This window comes from Fundulus heteroclitus, chromosome 6 (genome assembly GCF_011125445.2).
Source record: "Fundulus heteroclitus isolate FHET01 chromosome 6, MU-UCD_Fhet_4.1, whole genome shotgun sequence".
NCBI lineage: Eukaryota > Metazoa > Chordata > Actinopteri > Cyprinodontiformes > Fundulidae > Fundulus > Fundulus heteroclitus.
In genome coordinates this window covers 23,862,088-23,884,610 of record NC_046366.1, presented here as the reverse complement: position 1 = coordinate 23,884,610, position 22,523 = coordinate 23,862,088, and the positions used below count along the sequence as shown (strand labels likewise).

Here is a 22,523-nt window from a genome sequence, read left to right as displayed (position 1 = left end):
TTACATTTCACACGGTAAGTACGGGGAATAATCACAGACAAAACGGAACGCAGCCATGCTTTGGCAACAGCAGCTTCCGTAGCTCCAGCACAACGGTAGAACACATGACGCTGAAAGCCTCGGCAAAAATAATAAATGAAAGATCGTCAATAATTCCTGGACGAAGATTATGAACATGTTCTACATATGTCTTGCTAAAAATCTTGCCAAAATGCATATAACTGCAGATTTTTTTCTTAACAATTGTTTTTTTTTCTGTTCGGGGAATGTCAACACAGGTCAGAGAGATAACATGGCTGTGTCCATAGCAACCATCATAGTAGAAAATGTAACATCCTCACGTTTTTCTGAGAATGCACTGAAATCTTCAGGAAAATTAACAAATGAAATATTGTCTATATTGCCTGAACAAAGACTATGAACATATTATACATTGTCCTACAAAATGTAGGACTGATATGTATTAAGGGGCCAAATTGTGACAGTACTACGTTTCCCCCTGTGGACCACTGTGGCTATTACACATTCTTCAGTGAGACTGGGTTCCTATTAGAGTATTTGGAGGTGTGACATAAAATTTTTTTTGCTGGCCACAGGTCATGTTTGTATAAATATCTTAATTGAAATTCTTTCAGTGCTGTCTGAATCCCCCGATTCTCTTGACTACAACTTCCCAAGCCTTTGTTGTATAATCCAAGGTTTCTGTGTCTTTATCTAAGCTATCTTCCAATTTCTTAAACTCATTTATCTTCAATGGTCATTGGGCAAGAGGAGAGGTAACCCCCTGATCATGTTATCAATCTATCACAGGGCAACATACATATATATTAAACCTACAACAATGCGCATGTACTGTACACTCATGGTTATTTTGAATGTCAAATTAACCCAGCATGCAGGCTTTTAGACTGGAGGATAAACCAAGAGCCCCTGAAAAAAAAACAAGGCATGCATGAAAGACATTGTATGGAATTCTGCTTGACTATTTTAAGTGTGAAAGTTCATATATAACACACATTCTCAGAATCAACTTTATCCACCCCATTTTTAAACAGAAACAAGGACTTTGACAAACCCCTTGATGTCATGATTTTAGGTTCTATCTTACTTTTGGATTATGGAATAGTTTGGATTTGATTTTGGTCTTTGTTTTATATTATTCTGTCAGGGTTCTGCAAGCTTTCAGTTTAGTTCTGTCCTGTTCCCTGCCACTATTCCTGTCAGTCTTTCAGCCACTCCTTCTCCTTCTGATTACTTCCACCTGGTCTCTTTAATTGGCTCTCCCTCTCTCCTTTGTTCTCCTGCCTTTTTAAGTCTGTCTCTTTTGCTGCTTCCCTGCCAGAACGTCACATCTCTTGTCCCCATGCCTCATGCCTCATGTCTCTTTTCCCACCCCTAGTTCACCAGTCCTCGGGTAAGAGCTCTCCTGCATTTTTGTATGTTACCTGACCTTGATCTGGCCTGTCATTTTTGGTGCAAAGCTATTCTTATCAGGTTAGCAGTTTTGCCATACTTTTTCCATTTTCGAATGATGGGTTGAACATCAGTTTATAAAAAAATATTCAAAACTTGGTTATATTGACTCATAACCTAACTGTAAGATGATTGAATTATTCACAACCTTTCTTTATTGAAACCGAAGACCCAGAATTCAGCCAGACAAGATCAGATGTTAAGAAAAAGTGTTTATTGAGGTGAATACTGCTGCAGTTTGCAACTTAATCAGAGCCCCATCAGGACAGCTTGAATGATATTACTCATGGGACTGGCAGGTGCTCGGTGGTCGAAAAACAGGCTCAGGGTCAGAACCGTGATAGCAGAGTCAGGCAGGGTGATCAGGTGGAATAACCAGAGTCCGAAATCCGAGAGCAGGTCTACAGTCAGAGCCGGGTGAACAGAAATCCAGAGACAGCCCAAAGCAGAATCCGTGGGCAAAGCCAGAACACAGAAACAGGTCAGAAATCAAGACAGCACAATAATCAGGTCCGACGGGCTTGGCAGGCTCAGAAGGTCAAAAGACAGAAACAGGTCAGGAAACAAGCAAGCGGGCAGACAGACAGGATTCAGGATGCTGAATTTAAATATTATAAATAATTGGCATCCTCCCACACATGATTACGTTGGAGGAATCTTTAGAACCTGTGCAGTGTCTGAACTGTTTAGAAGCAGTAGGGCTTTCTGAGCTATTCAATTTAATTCAATTCAATTCAGTATATATATATATATATATATATATATATATATATATATATATATATATATATATATATATATATATATATGTATGTATGTATATATATATATATATATATATATATATATATATATATATATATATGTATATATATATATATATATATATGTATATGTGTGTATATATATATATATATGTATGTATATGTATGTATGTATATGTGCAAGAACAGTGCAAAGAATGAATAAATTACAGAGGGGGGGGGGTCTGAATCACTGAGGGAGGCGTTGTAAAGTTTTATGACCACAAGCAGGAATGATTTCCTGTGGCGCTCTGTGGTGCATCTGGGTAAGAGGAGTCTTCTGCTGAAGGAGCTCCTCTGCTGGGCCAGTGTGTCGTAGAGAGGGTGTGAGACATTGTCTAAGATGGACTGAAGCCTGGATAGCATCCTCCTCTCTGCCACAGTCGTCAGAGTGTCCAGCTCCACCCCAACAACATCAACGGCCCTCCTGATCAGTTTGGGTAGTATTACAGCTGGTCTGCCTACCACACTGGTCGGCATTAGAGCATTCAGCTGTTCTCTGGAGTAAAGAAGGGCAGCGTGTCCCGGTGGGAGCGGCATAATAAAAACTACACGAAAAAAGCACGAAAACTCGCTGAAAATTACCTTGTTAGGGAGGACAATACTTCACAGAGTTACAGTGAAAAAAACAAGAGCAATCCAAAAAGATAAAAGTAAGAAAGTTAAAAAGCAAACTGGAGCGGTGTAACTGCAGCATGTTGCTTTTGCGCTCGCACATGCGCACTAAGATTACCCCGTATGTTCCTAACAGAGCACTTCGCTCTCAGACTGCAGGTCTGCTGGTGGTTTCTAGAGTCTCTAAAAGTAGAATGGGAGGCAGATCCTTTAGCTATCAGGCTCCTCTCCTGTGGAACCAACTCCCAGTTTTGGTCCGTGAGGCAGACACCCTATCTACTTTTAAGACTAATCTTAAAACTTTCCTTTTTGATAAAGCTTATAGTTAGAGTGGCTCATGTTACCCTGAGCTACCTCTATAGTTATGCTGCTATAGGCTTAGGCTACTGGAGGACATTGGGGCCTATATTCTCTCTCTACTGAGTTCTACAGTTCTCCAGATTTGCATTGCATTGCATTGAAATGACTGTTGTCATTTCAGCTTTTAACTTTTTGCTCTCTCTCTTTTTCTTCATAGTAGGCACACCTGGTCTGACGTTCTGTTAGCTGTGACATCATCCAGAGAAGACAGATCACCCGCTATTACCATCTAGAATAGAACAGATTACTGGATCAATGTGTGCTTCTGTGCTTTTTTGTCTGTCTTGTTGTGTCTCTGCTCTGTCTTCTCTAACCCCCAGTCGGTCGAGGCAGATGACCGTTCATACTGAGCCCTGTTCTGCTGGAGGTTTTTCCTTCCCGTTAATGGGGAGTTTTTCTTTCTGCTGTCACTTCATGCTTGCTCAGGATGAGGGATTGCTGCAAAGCCATAGACAATGCAGATGACTCTCCCTGTGGCTCTACGCTTCTCCAGGAGTAAATGCTGCTTGTCGGGACTTTGATGCAATCTACTGGTTCCCTTATATAGGAAATTTTGACCAATCTGTGTAATCTGATCCAATCTGTATAATATGATTGAGTTTGACTTTGTAAAGTGCCTTGAAAAATGCATGTTTAATGAACTGTATAAATAAAAATGAATTGAATTGAACTGACCGATGGTTTGTAATAATCTGGCATCAGAGTCCAGAAAGCTGGTTTAATAGTCAGTGGTGCATGTGGAGCTGGTGAAGACTGATGAGTGTATATATATATATATATATATATATATATATATATATATATATATATATATATATATATATATATATATATATATAATATAAAATTGTTACACATAAAATCATGTTACAAGCATACGTTTCTTATCATTTTGATGATAATTTCAGTTTACAGATAATGAAAACCCAAAATTGAGAGTCTCACGAAATTACAACACTGTGAAAAAGTTTGTCAGTGCAAACTCATGGGTTCACGCCCTAATCACCTAATCAACTCAAAACTCCTGCAAAGGATTCCGGACTTTTTAAATGGTCTCTCACTCTGGGTCAGTAGGCAACACAATCATGTGGAAAACTGCTGACTTGACAGATGTCTACAACACAGTCATCAACACCCATCATGGGAAGGGTAAGTTACAAAAGGTCATTGCTGAACAAGCTGACTGTTCAAAGAGTTCTGTATCCAACCTTATTAACAAAAAAATGTCAGTGGAAGTGTGGAAGCAAAAGATGCACCAGCAACAGAGAGAACTGCAGCCTTGAGTGGATTGTCAAGCAAAATCGATTCAGGAGGGATTTGAGGATGGCGTCAGTGCCTCGAGCTACTATGCACAGACAAATCCTACACCTAGGCTACAAGTGCCTTACCTGGGAAAGAAGAAAAGGAAAGTACTGTTTTCAGATGAAAGTAAAATTTGTGTTTCATCTGGAAATTAAGTTCCAGGGTTTGGACCCATAATTCATTCCTCTCAATGAAAGATACTTTATAAACTGCCGTCTCCATGTTTGTTGCTTTTAGGTCAACCATGGAAAACAAAAACAAGACAGAATGCTCTGAGCCAGGAGCACAGATATAGTGTGCAGTCTCACATCAGGGAGTACTCCTGGGACAACATTAGGCTTTTCTACAATCTATGAGCAAACAACAGGATCATATTATGCAGATCCTAACTAATCTCACCAAGCAGGTTCAGAATAATTGAGTTCAGACACCATTCTTCCTTTTCCCATTGTTTCTCCTACCATGACCACGTGTGCACTCTCTGTTGGATAGCAGTCTATTTCTCACACTCCAGAGACCTTTTCTGGGAAGTTAAATCGTTACCGGAGGTTTCTCCTATAATGCTCTTTGGTTTTATGGCACGCTTCTAATTCTTTCTCAGATGACACTAGCAAAATTTCTCTCATAATAAGACTTTTAAGAGGCCAAGCTCTGTTATGGACAGATTCTATTAATGATGAAATTACGATACATCTGCATTCTTATCCAGTTTCTTGAGTTATTCAAGAAGAATTTCAATTCATCGATCCATCCATCCATCCATTTTCTGACCCGCTTAATCCCTCGTGGGGTCACGGGGGTTGCTGGTGCCTATCTCCAGCATTCACCGGGCGAATGGCGGGGTACACACTGGGCAGGTCGCCAGTCTGTCGCAGGGCAACACAGAGACAAACAACCATTCGCATACACACTCACACCTAAGGACAATTTAGAGAGACCAATTAACAGTCATGTTTTTGGGCTGTGGAAGGAAGCTGGAGTGCCCGGAGAGAACCCACGCATGCACAGGGAGAACATTCAAACTCCATGCAGAAATACCCAGGGTTGGATTTGAACTGAATTGAATTTAAATTCAATTCAATTTTATTTATATAGCGCCAATTCATGAAACATGTCATCTAAAGGCACTTTACAAAGTCAAATTCAATCATATTATACAGATTGGGTCACATTATACAGATTGGTCAAAATTTCCCTAAATAAGGGAACCAGTTAATTGCATCAAGCAGCATTCACTCCTGGAGAAGCGTAGAGCCACAGGTTACTGATTACTGATACTCCCAGTATCAGTAACCAAGTAATGGGTATTAAACTGTGGTTGCTCAAACAGGGTAATCGCCCCGTTTCTGCTTTAGCAGTAAAGTTCAGAGCCCTCGCGGCAGCATCGGGCTGGAATACTCATGCTCTGGCCGAAAAGCAGAGATTAACCCAACATTTTCAATGACCTGATTGAGTTAGATATTCAGATTGATAATCACCTCCTAGAGAGGCAGTGGGAGCATAAATCTGTAAAACCTGTTTCCTGGAACTTTAAATTTCCACAAGGAAAGGATCTCAGAGTTTTTTTTTTTGAAAACCATGCCTATAGGCGGACCTATGGAGGTTGGTAAAACCAAGTTTACTTATGAGGAGAAGCAAAGATGTATTTAAGCTAAGCTTTGTCTTTAATGCATTTTATCAGGTCAAATGTCCTATGAAGCCAAAAGAGAAAGTCCATCAGTAGTTCAGGGGGTCCTCATGTGCGCGGTACGTAATAATGAAGTCCCCCGATTCTTGATCAACACCACCGTAGTCAGTGTCAAACAGTAACTTTCTACCACTGCCCTTATTGACTCGGGTTCCGAGCAGAACAGCATGTCAGCTTGGTTTTGCAGAGGCTTCTGGTGAACCGGCTGTTTGTCAAACCAGAGAAGTGCAAGTTTCATGTACCATCTACTATGTTTGTGGGGTACATGTTTAAGGCAGGACGAGTTAGGACCGACCTCAGTAAAGTCTAGGCAGTTGTGGACTGGCCAACTCCAGCCTTATCTAGGATTCGGCAACTTTTACAGACAGGTCATTAAGGATTTCAGCCTGATCGCTCAACCTCTTACAGCCCAACCTCTTACAGCCCTCACTTTCACTAAGGCCTCATTCTCCTGGACTACTGAGGCATATCCAGCTTTCCAGACCATCAAGAGCTGCTTCACATCTGCTGCCATCCTCACTCATCCTGATCAACAGCGTCAGTTCACCTTTGAGGTGGCAACTCAGACTCTGGAGTAGGAGACATCCTGTCTCAACGCTCCGAAAATTCCAATGGTCTTGGTCCCTGCACCTTCTATTTCCACCAGTGGCACAGGATTCCCCAGTATGGAGATACTGATTTTATTATCCAGGATATACTGATTTTATTTTCCAGCAGGACCTAGCACCTGCACACACTGCCAAAGGTACGAAGAACAGTTTCAATTACCATGGTGTTCCTGCGCATGACTGCCCAGCAAACTGCCATGACCTGAACCCCATAGAAAATATCTGGGTAGTTGTCAATAGGAAGATAAAACCAGACCAAACAAAGCAGATGACCTGACGGCAGCTATCAAAGCAATCTGGGCTTCCAGGCTGATTGCCTCTATGCCAGAGCGCACTGATGCTATAATTCATGCAAGAGGAGACCCAACCAAGTACTGAGTGCCTATAAATTGACATACCTTTTAGAAGCCTGACATTTGTGCTTAAAACACACTGTTTTGATTGGTCTAAAGTGATATTATAATCTTTGGAGACACTGAATATTGGGTTTTCTTTACCTGTAAGCCATAATCATAAAATTAAATAAAAGAAATAAGAGCTGGAAATATTTTACTGTGTGTGTAATAAATCACTGTAAAATAAGTATTTAATTGTCTGAGATAACGTAAAAATATTGCACTTTAACGTAATATTCAGTTTTACTTAGATGGTTTGTATTCCTTAGTCATCATGATGCTTTTTGTCAACAGAATTGCTGTATTTATACTGAGATTATATTTCATACATATGAACACCGTTTACTAACTAGGGGACTTCAAAAGGCACTTCATTAAGGGGCATCAGATGCACATGGATCAATTAGTAATATTTGTTGAAAACCATGTATCATTTTCCTTTGACTTTGCTACACATTCTGTGTTGATGGATCACATAAAATTATAATTAACTACACTGAAGTATTGAATATAATATGGCAAAAAGGTTTAAGGGGTTTAATATGTTTTCTGAGACACAGTATAGCTTTTAAATGATTCATGAATACAAAAACGATAGAAATATATTCATTTTGGCCCTGACCTAATCAGTTCTTACTAAACAACACACTTTGCAATGTGAGATAGAACAAGTACGCCACTAAGATATATGAATCAATAATGCACACATTTACTTGCATGGGACAGCAGCAGAAATCCCAGTCAGCACTCTTTTGTTACTACAGTACAACTGAGTAACTCCTGAAGCTGATTTGTAACAGATTTGTCTCAATCTTTGTAAACCACAAACTTAATCATATCCCCTTTTATTTGACTTTTTATGTTGTATAATATGTTTGAGTAGGTATTTATAATACTAAAATATGTTTTTTCCAAAGACTTTAAAATACCTTCATTTAGAATAGGTAGAAGGCAGTTGCTGAAATGTTTACTCTTTGACTTATGCCAAATATGTTGGCTTGAACTGTTACATGCACATTAGTATGTTGGTCTTCAACTGTAATAACTTAGAGGCGATAATAGATCTTGCATTACCTGGAGGGAAATCATCATATAAGATGATGAAAAACATTGGCTATCATGTAAAGCAGGAGTGTCCAAACTTTTTGGCACATGTGCCAAAATTGTCAAGTCAAAGGAACTCGGGGGGCCGGAAATTTTTTTTTTTTTTACCTGCTCTACAAAATATGATCATTTTACATAAATAAGTCAGATTTTTGTAGGGAATGAATGTGCAAATCATTGTAGATCCAACATTTAAAGGGTTTTGCTAATTTATTGTATTCACCTAGTTCGCACATTATTTATAATAATTTAATTTGTCTCTAACAACAATAAACTGAACTCTTTTTTGTCTAGCAATATAATTACAGTATTTGGGTCAGTTGTTCTGTGAAAACACTGTAATTAGCTAGTTTTAATAACTAAATTCTAAGAAGATTTGATGCATCAAAGTCTGTATTTGAGTAATTAAATGTCATTGGATTGAAATACAATGAAATTAAAGAGAAAGTCAAAAGGGTGTTTATTAAAAGATGAATACATTTTATTGTACTTAACATTTTAAATTGTAGGATTTAAACTTTTCTGTAAAAAAATTGCCCTAATTAAAACCTAAAATCTTTCATCTGCATCAGCTACCTGTGCTGGTGGACCAAATCATTCTTGAAATGCAATTGGGGGACCACCCAGAATCAGTACAGGCGCCATAAATGGCCCCCGGGATGCACCTCGACATGCCTGATGTAAAGCAATCAGAGAAAAATGACCAGTCAGACACTGATTTGTTTGAGCTTTTCTCAAGCAAAAAATAATTTTGCAATCACAGGAAGTCAGTCTGTCTGCGGTTTCTGTCGACACATATATTTTCTGGGAAGGCAAAAGTTAAAATTATGGGCAGAACCTGATGGTCAGTGTATCCTTTCCTTGAACTAACAGCTCATTCGACAATGGGGAACTGTAATGCAATTTCTCATTTGTTTAAAGTAAAGACATTACTTTACAAAAATCTGGCACACAGTTCTGACTAATTAGAAAAAAAATGGGGAAAAAAACATGTGATGACATGAGGTGGCAGGTTGTCTGTGCAGTTACGTAACCCCCCCGCCCCCTCCATCTCTTTATATAGACAAACACAACTTGTAGCTTTCTGCAGACATTACCCAGGTTTAATGTTTGGTTGGTAAAATGTATCTCAGAAGGATCATGAGGAGCACATTTGTGGTCCTTGTGCTCCTGCTGAAAATGCTACGTTGCATTGCGTCAGATGGTGCAGTATTCCAACTTTTCATCTCAATCTGTTTCAGTTTTTTTTAAGAGTAGGAGATACATATGAAATGTGTTTCTGATTATTTATTTTATTTCTTTATAATGTAAAGTTTTCAAGTAGCTGAATATATCATTGTGTGTGAGAGTATTTTCAAGAGAGAATTTTAATTGTAAATTTTTTTTCTTTACAGATTCACCGTTTCAGCTTACCAACAATGCTGGCTTTTGCTTGGTTAAAATTGATTCTGTCTGCCAAGAGATACGTTGGACAACTGCTGGACGGTTGCTGGTACCTAGGAAAAATAAATGTCTGGGAGTACAAGGGAAAACTGTAGGGAGTGATGTGAGCTTCTATGATTGTGATGAAACAAGCGAACTCCAAAGGTGGGAATGCAAGAATGAAACGGTTCTCGCCCTCCAAGGCCAACAGCTTTATGTTGAGCTCAAAGCAGATAACAATGCGGTACTGTCGAAAGCAGCAGGACCCAACAGCCAACTCACAATTTCAGGGACATCTAGCGGAGCTTGCACAAGAACATACAGAGGTATGAAACTTACAACACTTTTTGTGAGAATTGCTTCACTGATTGTTATGCCAAACATAATAGAGTGCTGCTTTAAAATTAATCATGACTGTATTTTATTAATACATTTTTCAGAACTTTACACAATTGAAGGAAATGCAGCAGGAAGGCCCTGCATGTTCCCTTTCCTATATAAAAACCAGTGGTACTCAAGTTGTACTTTGACCGACTCTGTAAATAACCGTCCTTGGTGTGCTGTTGAAACTAAATATGAACATGGGACGTGGGGCTTTTGTCCAACAAATGGTGAGTACTGAACAAATTTTTCTTTTTAGCTAAAAAAAGAGAGCCATGTTTCAAAGGCATTTTGTATTTAACTTACACTAAATAAGCATTTGACTTTACATCATTAGTGACTTATTCACATGAAGGTGGATCTCTAAAAGGTGATAAATAATAAGAAATGCATAATTAAGTAAATATAGGTCCATCTTAGTAAACTTGATATGACTACATAAACAGTTTATTTTTCTGCCGTACAGATAATGAAACCCCCAAAGACATTATTTAGAAATGTTAAAACAACAAAAAACGATTTTTATACAGTTATGTTATGATTTGACTTGTTGAATACACACGAGGTGCCTTTCTCAGCTACCTAAGCAGGTAGCTGTAGCCTTATGCCAGGAGCAGATGTCTTCAGGTGGTGTCCAACCTTCACTGGGTGTTTCAGCCCTAAACCACAACACCCTCCAGTTGGTGGGCCCGCAGTGAGTGGCCAGCTCACTGCCCATCTGCTCCTGGCTTCCAGCTTTCCTCCTCTCTCTTGCTCCAAATCCAGCATGAGGCACGTTCCGCCTCCTCCCCCATCCGACGAGCTGCCTCCTTTTTACTCCGCTCATCCATGCCTATGGCAGAAAGGAAGTTCCACGCAGACCTTGCTGGAAAGCCCCTGCACCCTATCTCCACAGGGAAGACCCACGCCTGCCAGCCTCTGTCTCGGCAGTCTTGGGCCAGCTGTTGATATTTTGTGGCCTTCCTTTCATGGGCCTCCTCGCACCCCTCCTCCCATGGTACTGTCAGTTCCACCAAGATTATCTTCCGCTCCTTGGATGACCACAGCACTATATCAGGGCGGAGGGTTGTTTGCACCACCTCAGGAAACTGCAGCCTCTTCCCCACATCCACCCTCATCTCCCAGGAACTTGCGGCCTGGAGAATGCTAGTCCTTTTCCTCCTGGTGGACTGTGGTCTAGCAGCTCCTTCCTTGAGGAAGGTGATAGCTCTCTGTGCGGTCGTGTCGGCTGGCCTCTTCTTGACCCTCTCCCGCTCTATGGTGTCAGCCAATGAGAGGAGCACTTTGTCGTGGCGCCATCTATACCGCCCCTGGGTTAATGATGTTTTGCACCCGGACAGTATATGGGCCAAGGTCCCCCTCTTGCCACACAGCTTACAAAGTGGATCCTCTCTTAGACCCCATGTGTGGAGATGTACTGGGGAGGGGAGGGTATCATAAACAGACCGTAAAAGGAAGGAGATGCGATAGGGCTCCAGGCGCCACAGCTCCCTCCATGTGACTTTGCGCCTGGGCAAGTCCCATTTTGTCCAGGCTCCCTGGGAACCTTGCTGCACTGCTCTTGCTACTCGCTTCTCCTCCTCTCTGCTCCTCACTTCCATTTGCACCATGCCTCTCCTGGTTCCCGTGTTTGCACCTCCCCAGGTTTGGAACTGTGCAGAGCCGAGGCCTTGTCGGTGAATGCACTGGTTTCCCACTATGTCCCGCAACTTCAAGGAGCTGACTGCCTGGTCTACAGCTGCATTGGCAGCCCACTTGCGTCCAGATCTGGTTGTCATGCCAGCTTGACTGATGAGGTCATCGTTGGAATCCCTCAGACTTAGGACAACCCTGCATTTCGCCACCTTGTACTCCTCGACTACTGATGACAGGGGGAGTTGCAGTTGCCCCGACCTGATGTAAAGGCCCACTGATGAGAAGCTTGGGGGAATGCCTAGCCACCTCCGCAGGTGCTTGTTGGTCCTCCTCTCAATGAGCTCGACGGTGGTCATGGGAAACTCGTAGACTGTTAGTAGCCAAAGGAGCCTGGGCAAGAGGCCATGTTGATAAAGCCAGGTCTTGAACTTGCCCGGTAGCAAAGATTTGTCGATCTTCTTCAGCCACTCCTCAGTCTGCTTCACCGCCTCAGCTACGTTGGCACCATCCGTTAGTGACGCATTAAACCACTTTCCCAGGCATTTTACTGGATTGCCCTCGATGGGTGGGATGATCTCACCCTGGACTTGGAGACTGAACTTGCCGGTGACTCTGCCCTTCTTGATGACCATGCTCCTGGACTTCCTGGCCTTGAACAGCATCCCTGCCCAGGAGGCAACGCTGCCCAATGTATCCAGCACCCATCTTGCTTGGACATGCGTCACAGTAGTTACTGTGATGTCGTCCATAAACGCACGCAGTACTGGCTGCACAACACCAGATTCCAATCTAGGACCCCGGGTTATGCCCTCTGCAGCTGTTAGCAGTATGTTCATGCCCATAATGAACAAGATGGGGGAGATGGTGCACCCTGTTGGAATCCCCTTTTGGAGGTCCAGCCAGTTGGTGGTAAAAAGAGACGATGTAAATCTGAGTCGGAACCCGGCGAGGTAGTTTGAAATCAAGCCTCGGATTGTCTCAGGGATGAAATAATGGTCAAGTCCTTCTTGGATGAGATCATGTGGAATTGACCCATAAGCATTGGCTAGATCTAGCCAAATGACTGTTAGGTCGCTTTTCTTACGTTTTGCCTCATGGATCAGTTGCGTAATCATCGAGGTGTGTTCCAGACAGCCCGAAAAGCCTGGGATCCCACCTTTTTGGATGGAAGGGTTGATATAGTGGTTTTGCATCATGTAGGAGGTGATTCTTCGTGCCAGAACCGAGAAGAAGATCTTACACTCTACGTTCAGAAGAGAGATCGTCCTGAACTGGGAGATTGTGGATGACCCTTCCTCTTTCGGAACAAAGCATCCCTCGGCCAACTTCCAGCTGGGTGGAATTGTCCCCTTGGCCCAGATCTTCCTCATGATTTTCCATAGCCTCTTGAGGAGCTTGGGGCATTTTTTGTATACTTTGTATGGTATACCACTTGGGCCAGGGGCAGCTGATGATTTGGCCTTGTGGACGACGTCCCGAACTTCTTGCCAGGTGGGTTCCTTCCCATTCAGCTCAATTGTTGGTTTCTCAGGCCTAGAGATATTGTGATTGGCCCCTAGACCCCGACTCCTGTTAGGGTCACCGTGGGCTTCAGCAAGGAACTCTTCAACCTCCATTTTTGTGCTGGAGAGTGAGCCAGATTTTTGTTGGCCTAGAAGAGACTTTGTGAAGCTGTATGGGTCCTTTATGAACTGAGATCTTCTCTTTTCTTTCTTCCGACGCTGCTTCCGGATGTTCTCTGCTCTTCTAACCCTGCACAGTTGTTCCCGGACCTTACTTGTCAGGTCTTTAATACCTTCCTTCTCGGTTGGTGAGCTGGTCTTGAACCGCTTGTTGAGGGCCTTTATCTCGCTTCTCAGGCGACGGATCTCCCTCTCCCTCCTGTTTGGCTGCTGCTGTAGTTGGCGCTGGCCTTTCCGCACCTTAGTGCCAAACCGCTCCTTTGCGAGGTTGTATACTATGGTTGTCAGTGCATCGATCTTCCTGTGAACTGAGCCTGATGCAGTTGCTTCCAGGATGCCATCAAGGTCATCATCTAACTGCATCCAAGCACTACTGTCTGCCATCTTTGGCCAGTTAATCCTCTCTCTCCTTGCTAATTTGATTGGGGTGGTTGGAGGGGTGTTCCTCTGAGTTGGTCTCTGGTGCTGAGGCAGTTCAGTTGCGGAGAGATCTTCAGCACTGTGGGGTGCTTCCTGGCTGGAGTTCTCCAACGTCTGACCAGACCCTTGGTCTGTCATGTTGTATCCAACAAAGTCATGGGAAGTCTATGTGTTTGCTAAAAAAGCCGTCTGATCTAACAGCGCTTTACACAAGTATCTTAATGGCAAGTTCAGGTGAAGGAAAAGGTGTGGTACAAAACTATCCTCAAGCAACAGGTACAACAGCAGCCGTTCGAGGATTGTGAAGCAACACCCATTTAAGAGTCTTGTGAAGATAGAAGCATCGACTGGAGCTACATACAATATATGAACAAAGAAATTTAGAACAGCCAAATGCTGGATTTTACTGCATGAGCCTAAACTGTTTAGTCTTCTCCCCCAACTGATTCAGCGATTACATTAGAAGTTTCTTATCTGTGCGGGGGGGACTTGGACTTTTATTAAGTCCAAGGTCACTGCAACAATACATTTTACAGCTCTTTGTGTTTTCCTCTGTGGATAAATCTTTTGGAGACGGTAATTTCATTCATGTGGGATTGCTTACACTGACAAAAGTACAAACACCTGATTTAATGACCATGGTATCACTTCACTTTAATTTTGGGTAAATTCCCAAACCTAAACCTGACAGACAATCTATGGAGTATTGTCAAAAGGTAGATGAGACAAGATGATGATATTAGCTTATCGATGCTAATAAAACAACCTGGGCTTCCTTCCAAAGACAGATTGCCCTGATGTCCCGCTGCATTGAAGCAGTAATTAATACAAAAAAGACCCAATCAAGTATTGGCTGCATATGCTTTACAATACATGAAATACATGACAATACAATTCAGTGGACCTTCAATTCTTGTTTATTGATCTTATATAACATCCTCATTTTCTGTAAAACAGCATTTTTGCTTTTGTAGTTGTAAGTAATAATTATAACACCAATTATAACGTGCTTAGATATGTTTTCTTGTTTACTGAACTGATCTAAAATCCAAATATTCTGAAAAACGGAATTATTTTAGTTGTAAGTCATAATCATCAAAGTAAGTTTAAAATATATAAATCTGTTTGTAATGAATCTATAAAATATAAAACAGGTCATTTTTTGAATGGAATTACAGAAATAAATCACCCTTTAATTGATTTAATAGTTCATGGAGATTCACCTGGGTAAAATATTTTGCAGATAAGGATAACTGGATCCAAAACCCAACAAGCAAAGCAGTTTATCAGCTGAACCTGGAGTCCGCTTTGACCTGGTCAGAGGCTGAAAGAAGCTGTAAGCAGCAGAGCGCCTCCTTGCTCAGCATCATCGATCCTCACGAGCAGGCTTATATCACAGGTACTGCCATGTTGACTTATAAGCTGAATGAACTTTTCAAACAGCAATTCATGATTTTTTATGATAAGGTTATGATGATATTTTAAAAATCTTTATTTTGTAGTAACTCAAACTAGTGTTTCTAGATGTGCTTAATTAGTTTTTTTGTCTTTCTCTTTCTTTTCTTAATTCACTTTAATAGCGCTGCTCGAGCCGGGAGGTACCCCACAAGGATACAAACTGTGGACTGGGCTCACTCTGGAGTCAGAAAATGGCTGGAAATGGTCTAATGGGAACCCTTTTCGTTACCTTAACTGGGATTCAGGTATGATTTTATATTTCTCATATTTCACTATAATTCACGTTACTTTCACAAATATTTTTTCCTTAACCTTTACAAGCACGTGTTGCTTTTACATTACTTTCCTTGTCACATCAGCCGTTGTTCCCCTATCAACAAAAGCATAAAATTAAGCCACGACATTGTATATAAACACAATCAATTTCTGTAAGATTAATGTACAAAATAAAAACGTACTGTGAATAAGAATAAATAATTTGTGATGCAACAGCAAATCTAAAGTTGTTTATCATGTGGTTTTAGGACACCCACTTCACAATCCAGGATATAGCTGTGGAATGATGGATAGTTTTCTGAGGTACTCTTGGCAAAGTTCAAAATGCAACAAGAAACTGGGCTACATCTGCTACAGTAAAGGAGTCCTGGCTTCTCCAACTGAGAGTAATGAAAAGTTTAATTGTCTTTTATGAAATAAATAAAATATTCTGTAATAGTTCACGATGTTGTGAACCGATATTCTGAATTTCTTCTTTTGCATATTTTGTAATCAGGTCCTGACACTGGATTCTGTTCAGCACCATGGATTCCGTACAATGGCCACTGCTTCCAACTGTATCGTAATGAAAAAAGCTGGTCTGATGCTCAGTTAGCTTGTCGCAAGGATGGGGGAGACCTTGTGAGCATCCGCAATGTGGAGGACCAAAGTTTTGTCATCTCTCAGCTAGGATATGGTACTCTTGTTTTTATACTGAACTTTCTTCTGGTGGTTCCTTTGTGAAAATCATGTCAACACCTTAGTTTGGTTTTGTTTCCTTACACTTCCTAAAACCTGAACAGAAATCTAAAAATTAAACACACTTGTTATGGTTGGCAAAGTCATATAATGGCTTATTAGATAGATAGATAGATAGATAGATAGATAGATAGATAGATAGATAGATAGATAGATAGATAGATAGATAGATAGATAGATAGATAGATAGATAGATAGATAGATAGATAGATAGATAGATAGATAGATAGATACAATTATTTCATCTATTTGTTTTGTCTGTAGCCTCAGCTGATGAGCTCTGGATTGGACTAAATGACAGGAAAACAGAAGGACTGTTTGACTGGAGTGACCACACCACAGTCAGCTTCACCAGCTGGGAGTTTGGAAGACCAGCTGTTGCTACGAACCAAGAGGATTGTGTTCTCATCAGGGGAGAGGTATGAAACATTGTTTGCATTTTTTAATGAGATACGTAGATTTGAAGTGAAATGCTGGCACTGCTCTGGTCTGCTGTGGTTAAGAAAGAGACAAAAAGCAAAGCTTGATTGACTGGTCTGTCTACATTCCGACTCTCATCTACGATCATGAGGTATGGATCATGACAGAAATATTGAGACCCCAGATGTAAGTGAAAGACATGAGCTTCCTCCACACCTCAGCGTTAGAGATGAGGTGTGGAGTTCTGTCATTAGGGGGAAAGCTCAAAGTACTGCCACTCCATCTCTGCCTTCAAACGAGTCAGTTGAGGTGGTTTGGGTGTTGTTTTAGGATTTCTCCTTGGCACCCAATTAATGGATGGATGGATAGACACTTGAACTCTGTTTTCATTAAAGCTAGAGTTTGTGATTTTTCAAGAATTTTCCCCAAATCCATTTTTGAATAACTGCACATGCAAGACCGTTTTACCTTGCTCTACCATTTTTCAGGGGGTTTGTGTGAAAGAAATCACCGAGATCCACTCTGATCTTATCTCTTTTACTGAGGCCTTCCTCTTCTTCTCATAAACATGATGCGGTTTGCTTTTTGCAGCTCTCTGCCATGTTCAAAGTATTCAGTGAGAGCAGTGGAGCTATAATGAAAGACTAACTGCTAAGTTAGCCATTAACCTAGCCGTCAAGCTAGATGGATACATAAACACTAGAAGTCCACAGGCGCAGTCAGCAAGCTAAAACTGGGAAGGAAAAAGCACATACACTGGCGTTATGTGAGCGAGTCAGAATGATTGGCATATGGGACAACCAATAAATATGACAATACCCCCAGAACTTGAGGGACAGAGGGGGGTGAGTATACAACGTCTTTGGGTGAGAGCATGAACAAAACTTTGACAAATCCATGCCCTTTGGGACGAACGGCAAAGATTAGTCAGAGTTTTTACAGGCCTGCAGCTCCCACAGAGAACGATTTTTTCCCCTTCCTTTTTTGTGAATACATAATATATTAACTACTTTCAGGATGGAAAAGACAATTTTACCCAGTATTACAAAACGTTTCAGAACAGGATTAACAACTATAGCTTTAAGTATTGCATCATTTAGGTATTGCTCTGAACATTTAACTTGATGTGGCAATGTACAAGTAATAACCTTAGGTTTTGTCCTGTTAGATTTAAAATTTTCCATGTTGAGTGGCTTCCTGAACAGAACATCTATTTATTTGATGCAGTTACCTTACAAAGCTGAAGTGAAGTTTTGCTTAAAACAATAAATAAGTAAAATCTTGCAAGAAAATGTAAGATTATTGCATTAGTCTTACCTAAGAGCATATGCCTTTTATATAGATAGATAGAAAGATATCTTTATTGTCATTTTGTATGCACAAAGTGCGTACAGAACGAAATTTCATTTGCATACAGCTTGAAAAATATCATTCTAGAAATCACTCTAAAAATCACAGTAGATTGCACTATTTTTCAGGATAAAGATGCAACAGCGATTTATGTAAAGAATAGAAATGTTAACGATGTAAGACAATGTGATGACTTATATGATGACTTATTTTGTTTTACTCCGTATTGTACATATTCATCATCTTGTGTACGTCCTTCTGGTAGGCTGGAAACTGGGCGGACCATGACTGTAAGGAGAAACATGGCTTTATTTGTATGAAAACCAGTGCTTCTGAACCCTCTGGCGGTGGAGTACCGACGGATGAAGGATGCAAAACTGTGAGAAAACTTTTCATCTCTGAAAAAAAAAAATTAAGAAGGATCTGGTATAAAAGTATAAGGGACAATATTTCAACAAACACAATTGAGAATTTTCTCTCATTCAGTGACAAAAAGAACACAAGTGTTTTTTGTTTTGTTTTTGTGTTTATTACAACAAAATCACATATGTCACTTCAACGTTTTTTTTACATGTTGTGTGGTTTTACATCTTGATAGAAGTAACGTTTCCTTCTTTATTTTTCCTGGATAGGGTTGGAAAAGATACGGTTCCTACTGTTACTTTATTGGAACTGAAACAAAGACATTTGGAGAAGCAAAAGCAGACTGTGAAAGATTAAATTCCTACTTGGCAGATGTTTCAACCAGGTATACAAACATATCTACATGTCCATTATCACTCTCTCTGTCCCTATATATATATATATATATATATATATATATATATATATATATATATATATATATATTCATACATACATACATATATATTTATATTCATACATACATACATACATATATATTTATATTCATACATACATACATACATACATATATATTTATATTCATACATACATACATACATACATACATACATACATACATACATATATATTTATATTCATACATACATATATATATATATATTTATATTCATACATACATACATATATATATTTATATTCATACATACATACATATATAGATAGTGAGGAATAGAGAGTTGCAGCTAGATCTCATTCATAACATTTAGCTGTTTAGCTAATCTGAAACTTAACTCTAACTTTTCATTTAGAATTAAAAATACATTTGCACGCTTGCATCCAGATAGCTCAAGATTTAGAAAAAGGTGGAGGCAATTATCCATAAACACCATCCAACACCATTCAACCAAAAACCATATCAAAGATATCTTCAAAAACATTTAAATTCAAGCTTTTGAGCATGTCTATGTGGAAATAATTTCAACTTATGTTGAATGGACCAGTGTTTTTAAAACTACTAACAACTAAACAACTAAATCTTCTCATTTACATTCACATAATCATGTTATTATACACGTTCCCAGGATGGATAATGCCTTCTTAGTCAGTTTGGTGGGCCTGAGATCAGAGAAACATTTCTGGTTGGGACTTTCAAACCAGAAGAACCGAGACATTTTTGAGTGGACCAACACGGTATCTGTTAGTTATACTCATTGGAACAGTGAAATGCCAGGTACCAAAATCTTTCTGTTCGTAAAATGCATTTGAAAGTAACTTTTAAAATGACAGCTTTTAATTTCTCTGACAAAAAGGCCACAACCAGGGTTGTGTCGCGATGGCAACTGGTGGTTCTGCAGGCCTCTGGGACGTGTTGCCTTGTACCAATAGAGAGAAGTACATCTGCAAACATCTGGCCGAGGGGGCAGTTGTGACTCCTGCACCAACAACTGCTCCCTCTTCCCATTGTGCTGACGGATGGACCAAAGACCCAACAAGATACCTCTGCTATAAGGTAAAATTTAAGTTAAAGTTTAAGTTTTTTTATGTGTGCCTCATAAGACTGCAATGATTAGTCACCATAATCTACAACGTCAATTACAAAAAATAGTTGATAGCAATTGTGATTGTTTAAAATTTTTTTTTTAAATAAAAACATAAGCTAATAATATAAAATCCGTGTATCATTCATTCTTTCTATTTTCAATTGCAAATCAAAACACAAAAGATTAAAAAAATGGACTGGTTATTTTGTTTTTTGTTTTTTATAACGAAAAATAAAATAAACGAAAAAAGGATTGGTTTTTCATATTTCAATTCTAAGCTCAGATCAAGAACACGAATGATACACGGATCGGAGGTCCGTCTATCTTTTGGTCATTGGATTTTTGTTTCAGAAACAGGAATTGAAAAAACAAAAACAAATGGCCGTTTGATTTTTGTTTTAAAATACACAAATGAAAATCGAAATACAAAGCGTTTCTCTTTTTCATTGTCAATAAGGGAAAAGTGAATTTTGAAAAATGATTTGAATTTAATTTTACATTTCGGGTAAGAAAAAACAAAAAGTGGTTTAAAGCATAAACGAAAAAGAGGCTCGTTTGTTCATTTCCGAGACCGGAAGTGGTCACCTATATGGAGGACCAAGTCTTCCATATTTAAAAATAAATAAATGCTCAATAAATAAATATGCATACAATTATGTGCCACCAAAAAAACAATAAACAAATAAATGTAGATAGAAAATAAATTATACAGTGAGACAAAATGTATATATCTCCTTTAATTAGCCACTTTATTTAATAATTACTTATTTTTTAAGTATTTATTTATGTGCATGTTATAATATTTTTGTCTGTTTTATTCTTTCTTTGTATTTTTTTGCCCTATTTATTTCTCCGATGCTATTTATTTCTGCCTGTCCTTTTTACATTTCTGTCTGTCCTTTTTACATTTCTGTTTGCCGTTTTTACATTTCTGTCTGTCCTTTTTACATTTCTGTTTCTCGTTTTTACATTTCTGTCTGTTCTTTTTACATTTCTGTTTCTCGTTTTTACATTTCTGTCTGTTCTTTTTACATTTCTGTTTCTCGTTTTTACATTTCTGTCTGTCCTTTTTACATTTTTGTTTGCCGTTTGTACATTTCTGTCTCTCGTTTTTACAATTCTGCCTGTATCTGTGTATTTTTCGTTCTTTCTATTTTCAATTGCAAATCAAAAATCAAAAAATAAAAAATGGACTGGTTATTTTGTTTTTTGATTGTTATGGTTAAACCAAAAACGAAAAACGAATTGGTTTTTCATATTTCAATTCTAAGCTCAGATCAAAAATACGAAATGGAAAAACGGACAGCAAAGCAGAATTTGATTTAGTTTACGTGACCCGGAAACAGCTGGTTTGCTACTTCAGTGAAGTTAGAAAGCTATTCAGATTCGGCTTTTTCGGACCAATAACTCATCTGTGGATCATTTATTCTACAAAACAGACACCTCTCTGTAACCACAGCAAGGCAGACAGTGAGCTACAACCGTAGTTTCCCACCGCGCTGGGAATTGGACATTGGACTCTATGCAGAGCTCGCTGCTCCGCAGATGCTTAGGGACCGTCTGCAAGTTGCAACCCCAAAAAAATAATCACAGAGAAATATTCAACAGCGTCACCAAGGAGAGGTGGATTATTATCAAATTCATTTCATAAGTATCTGATGTCATGTATATCATACCACATTTATTGGATTTGAAAATAATAAATTTTTTGAGGAATTTCCCAAAGTCTAAATGGCAAATGGCACCTATTTTATTGTTAGAATAAGTATAAAATGAGCAATGACTACACCATTGATCATTGTAGTGCCACCAAACTTGTAGAATACATAGATAACCTCATCTAGTTTATACTACAACTCTTTCTTTAGGAAAATGTGCTAAACTAATTTTTTTAAGATTTTAAAGTTAGTTATAAAGTACTTAAATATTTTACTAAATATACATTACTAAAAATGTTGTCCAAATTTTACCTGATACAAGTGAAATAAAAAAGAGCTTGTTGAAGTCTATATTTAAAATATCTAATATGGCCAACAGTTACATATGTAGCTAAAGAGAGGTTAAATTAATGCAGCATTGAATCAGGTCAAAAGCTTCAGCTCACAATCGACACTGAATTTAATCTGGCATGTAAACATTGTTCATTCATTACAACTATCAAAATGACAAGAAAGAGAAAAATGGTTTGACTTATTGTGGAAATTCTGTTCATATTTCAACTTCCTCGTAATCTCTCTTTTCGCTAAACTGTAAAAGATTATTGCTCACCTGACCTTAATTGATGACTGACCATGATTGGCTGGGACTTCATTATACTAAGCATCTAATTGGTCTGATTGTGTCCGATGGTGTGGTTGCAAGGCTGTGGCCATGAGGTAAAAACTCAATACCAGCACATTTAATCAAATAAATTAAATAAGTAACCAAAGCTCAAACACCTTTGAAATAAAGTAAAAATCAATGAAAACACATGAAAATGTCGTGTTT

The 22,523-nt window shown here is 39.2% G+C and overlaps 1 protein-coding gene across 1 annotated transcript in view; it reads left to right on the top strand.

Moving 5' to 3' along the window:
• The first annotated feature begins 4,336 nt into the window (after positions 1–4,336).
• LOC105923249 (macrophage mannose receptor 1-like) overlaps positions 4,337–22,523 on the top strand; it is a 39,199-nt gene continuing 21,012 nt past the window's right edge. Inside the window, exons 1-12 of the mRNA XM_036137782.1 lie at positions 4,337–4,400; positions 9,742–10,095; positions 10,210–10,380; positions 15,131–15,286; positions 15,468–15,590; positions 15,870–16,007; positions 16,118–16,297; positions 16,624–16,778; positions 18,395–18,508; positions 18,762–18,877; positions 19,578–19,726; positions 19,806–20,005. Coding sequence (XP_035993675.1) covers positions 4,337–4,400; positions 9,742–10,095; positions 10,210–10,380; positions 15,131–15,286; positions 15,468–15,590; positions 15,870–16,007; positions 16,118–16,297; positions 16,624–16,778; positions 18,395–18,508; positions 18,762–18,877; positions 19,578–19,726; positions 19,806–20,005 — 1,920 coding nt within the window. The remainder of the gene's footprint in view (positions 4,401–9,741; positions 10,096–10,209; positions 10,381–15,130; positions 15,287–15,467; positions 15,591–15,869; positions 16,008–16,117; positions 16,298–16,623; positions 16,779–18,394; positions 18,509–18,761; positions 18,878–19,577; positions 19,727–19,805; positions 20,006–22,523) is intronic.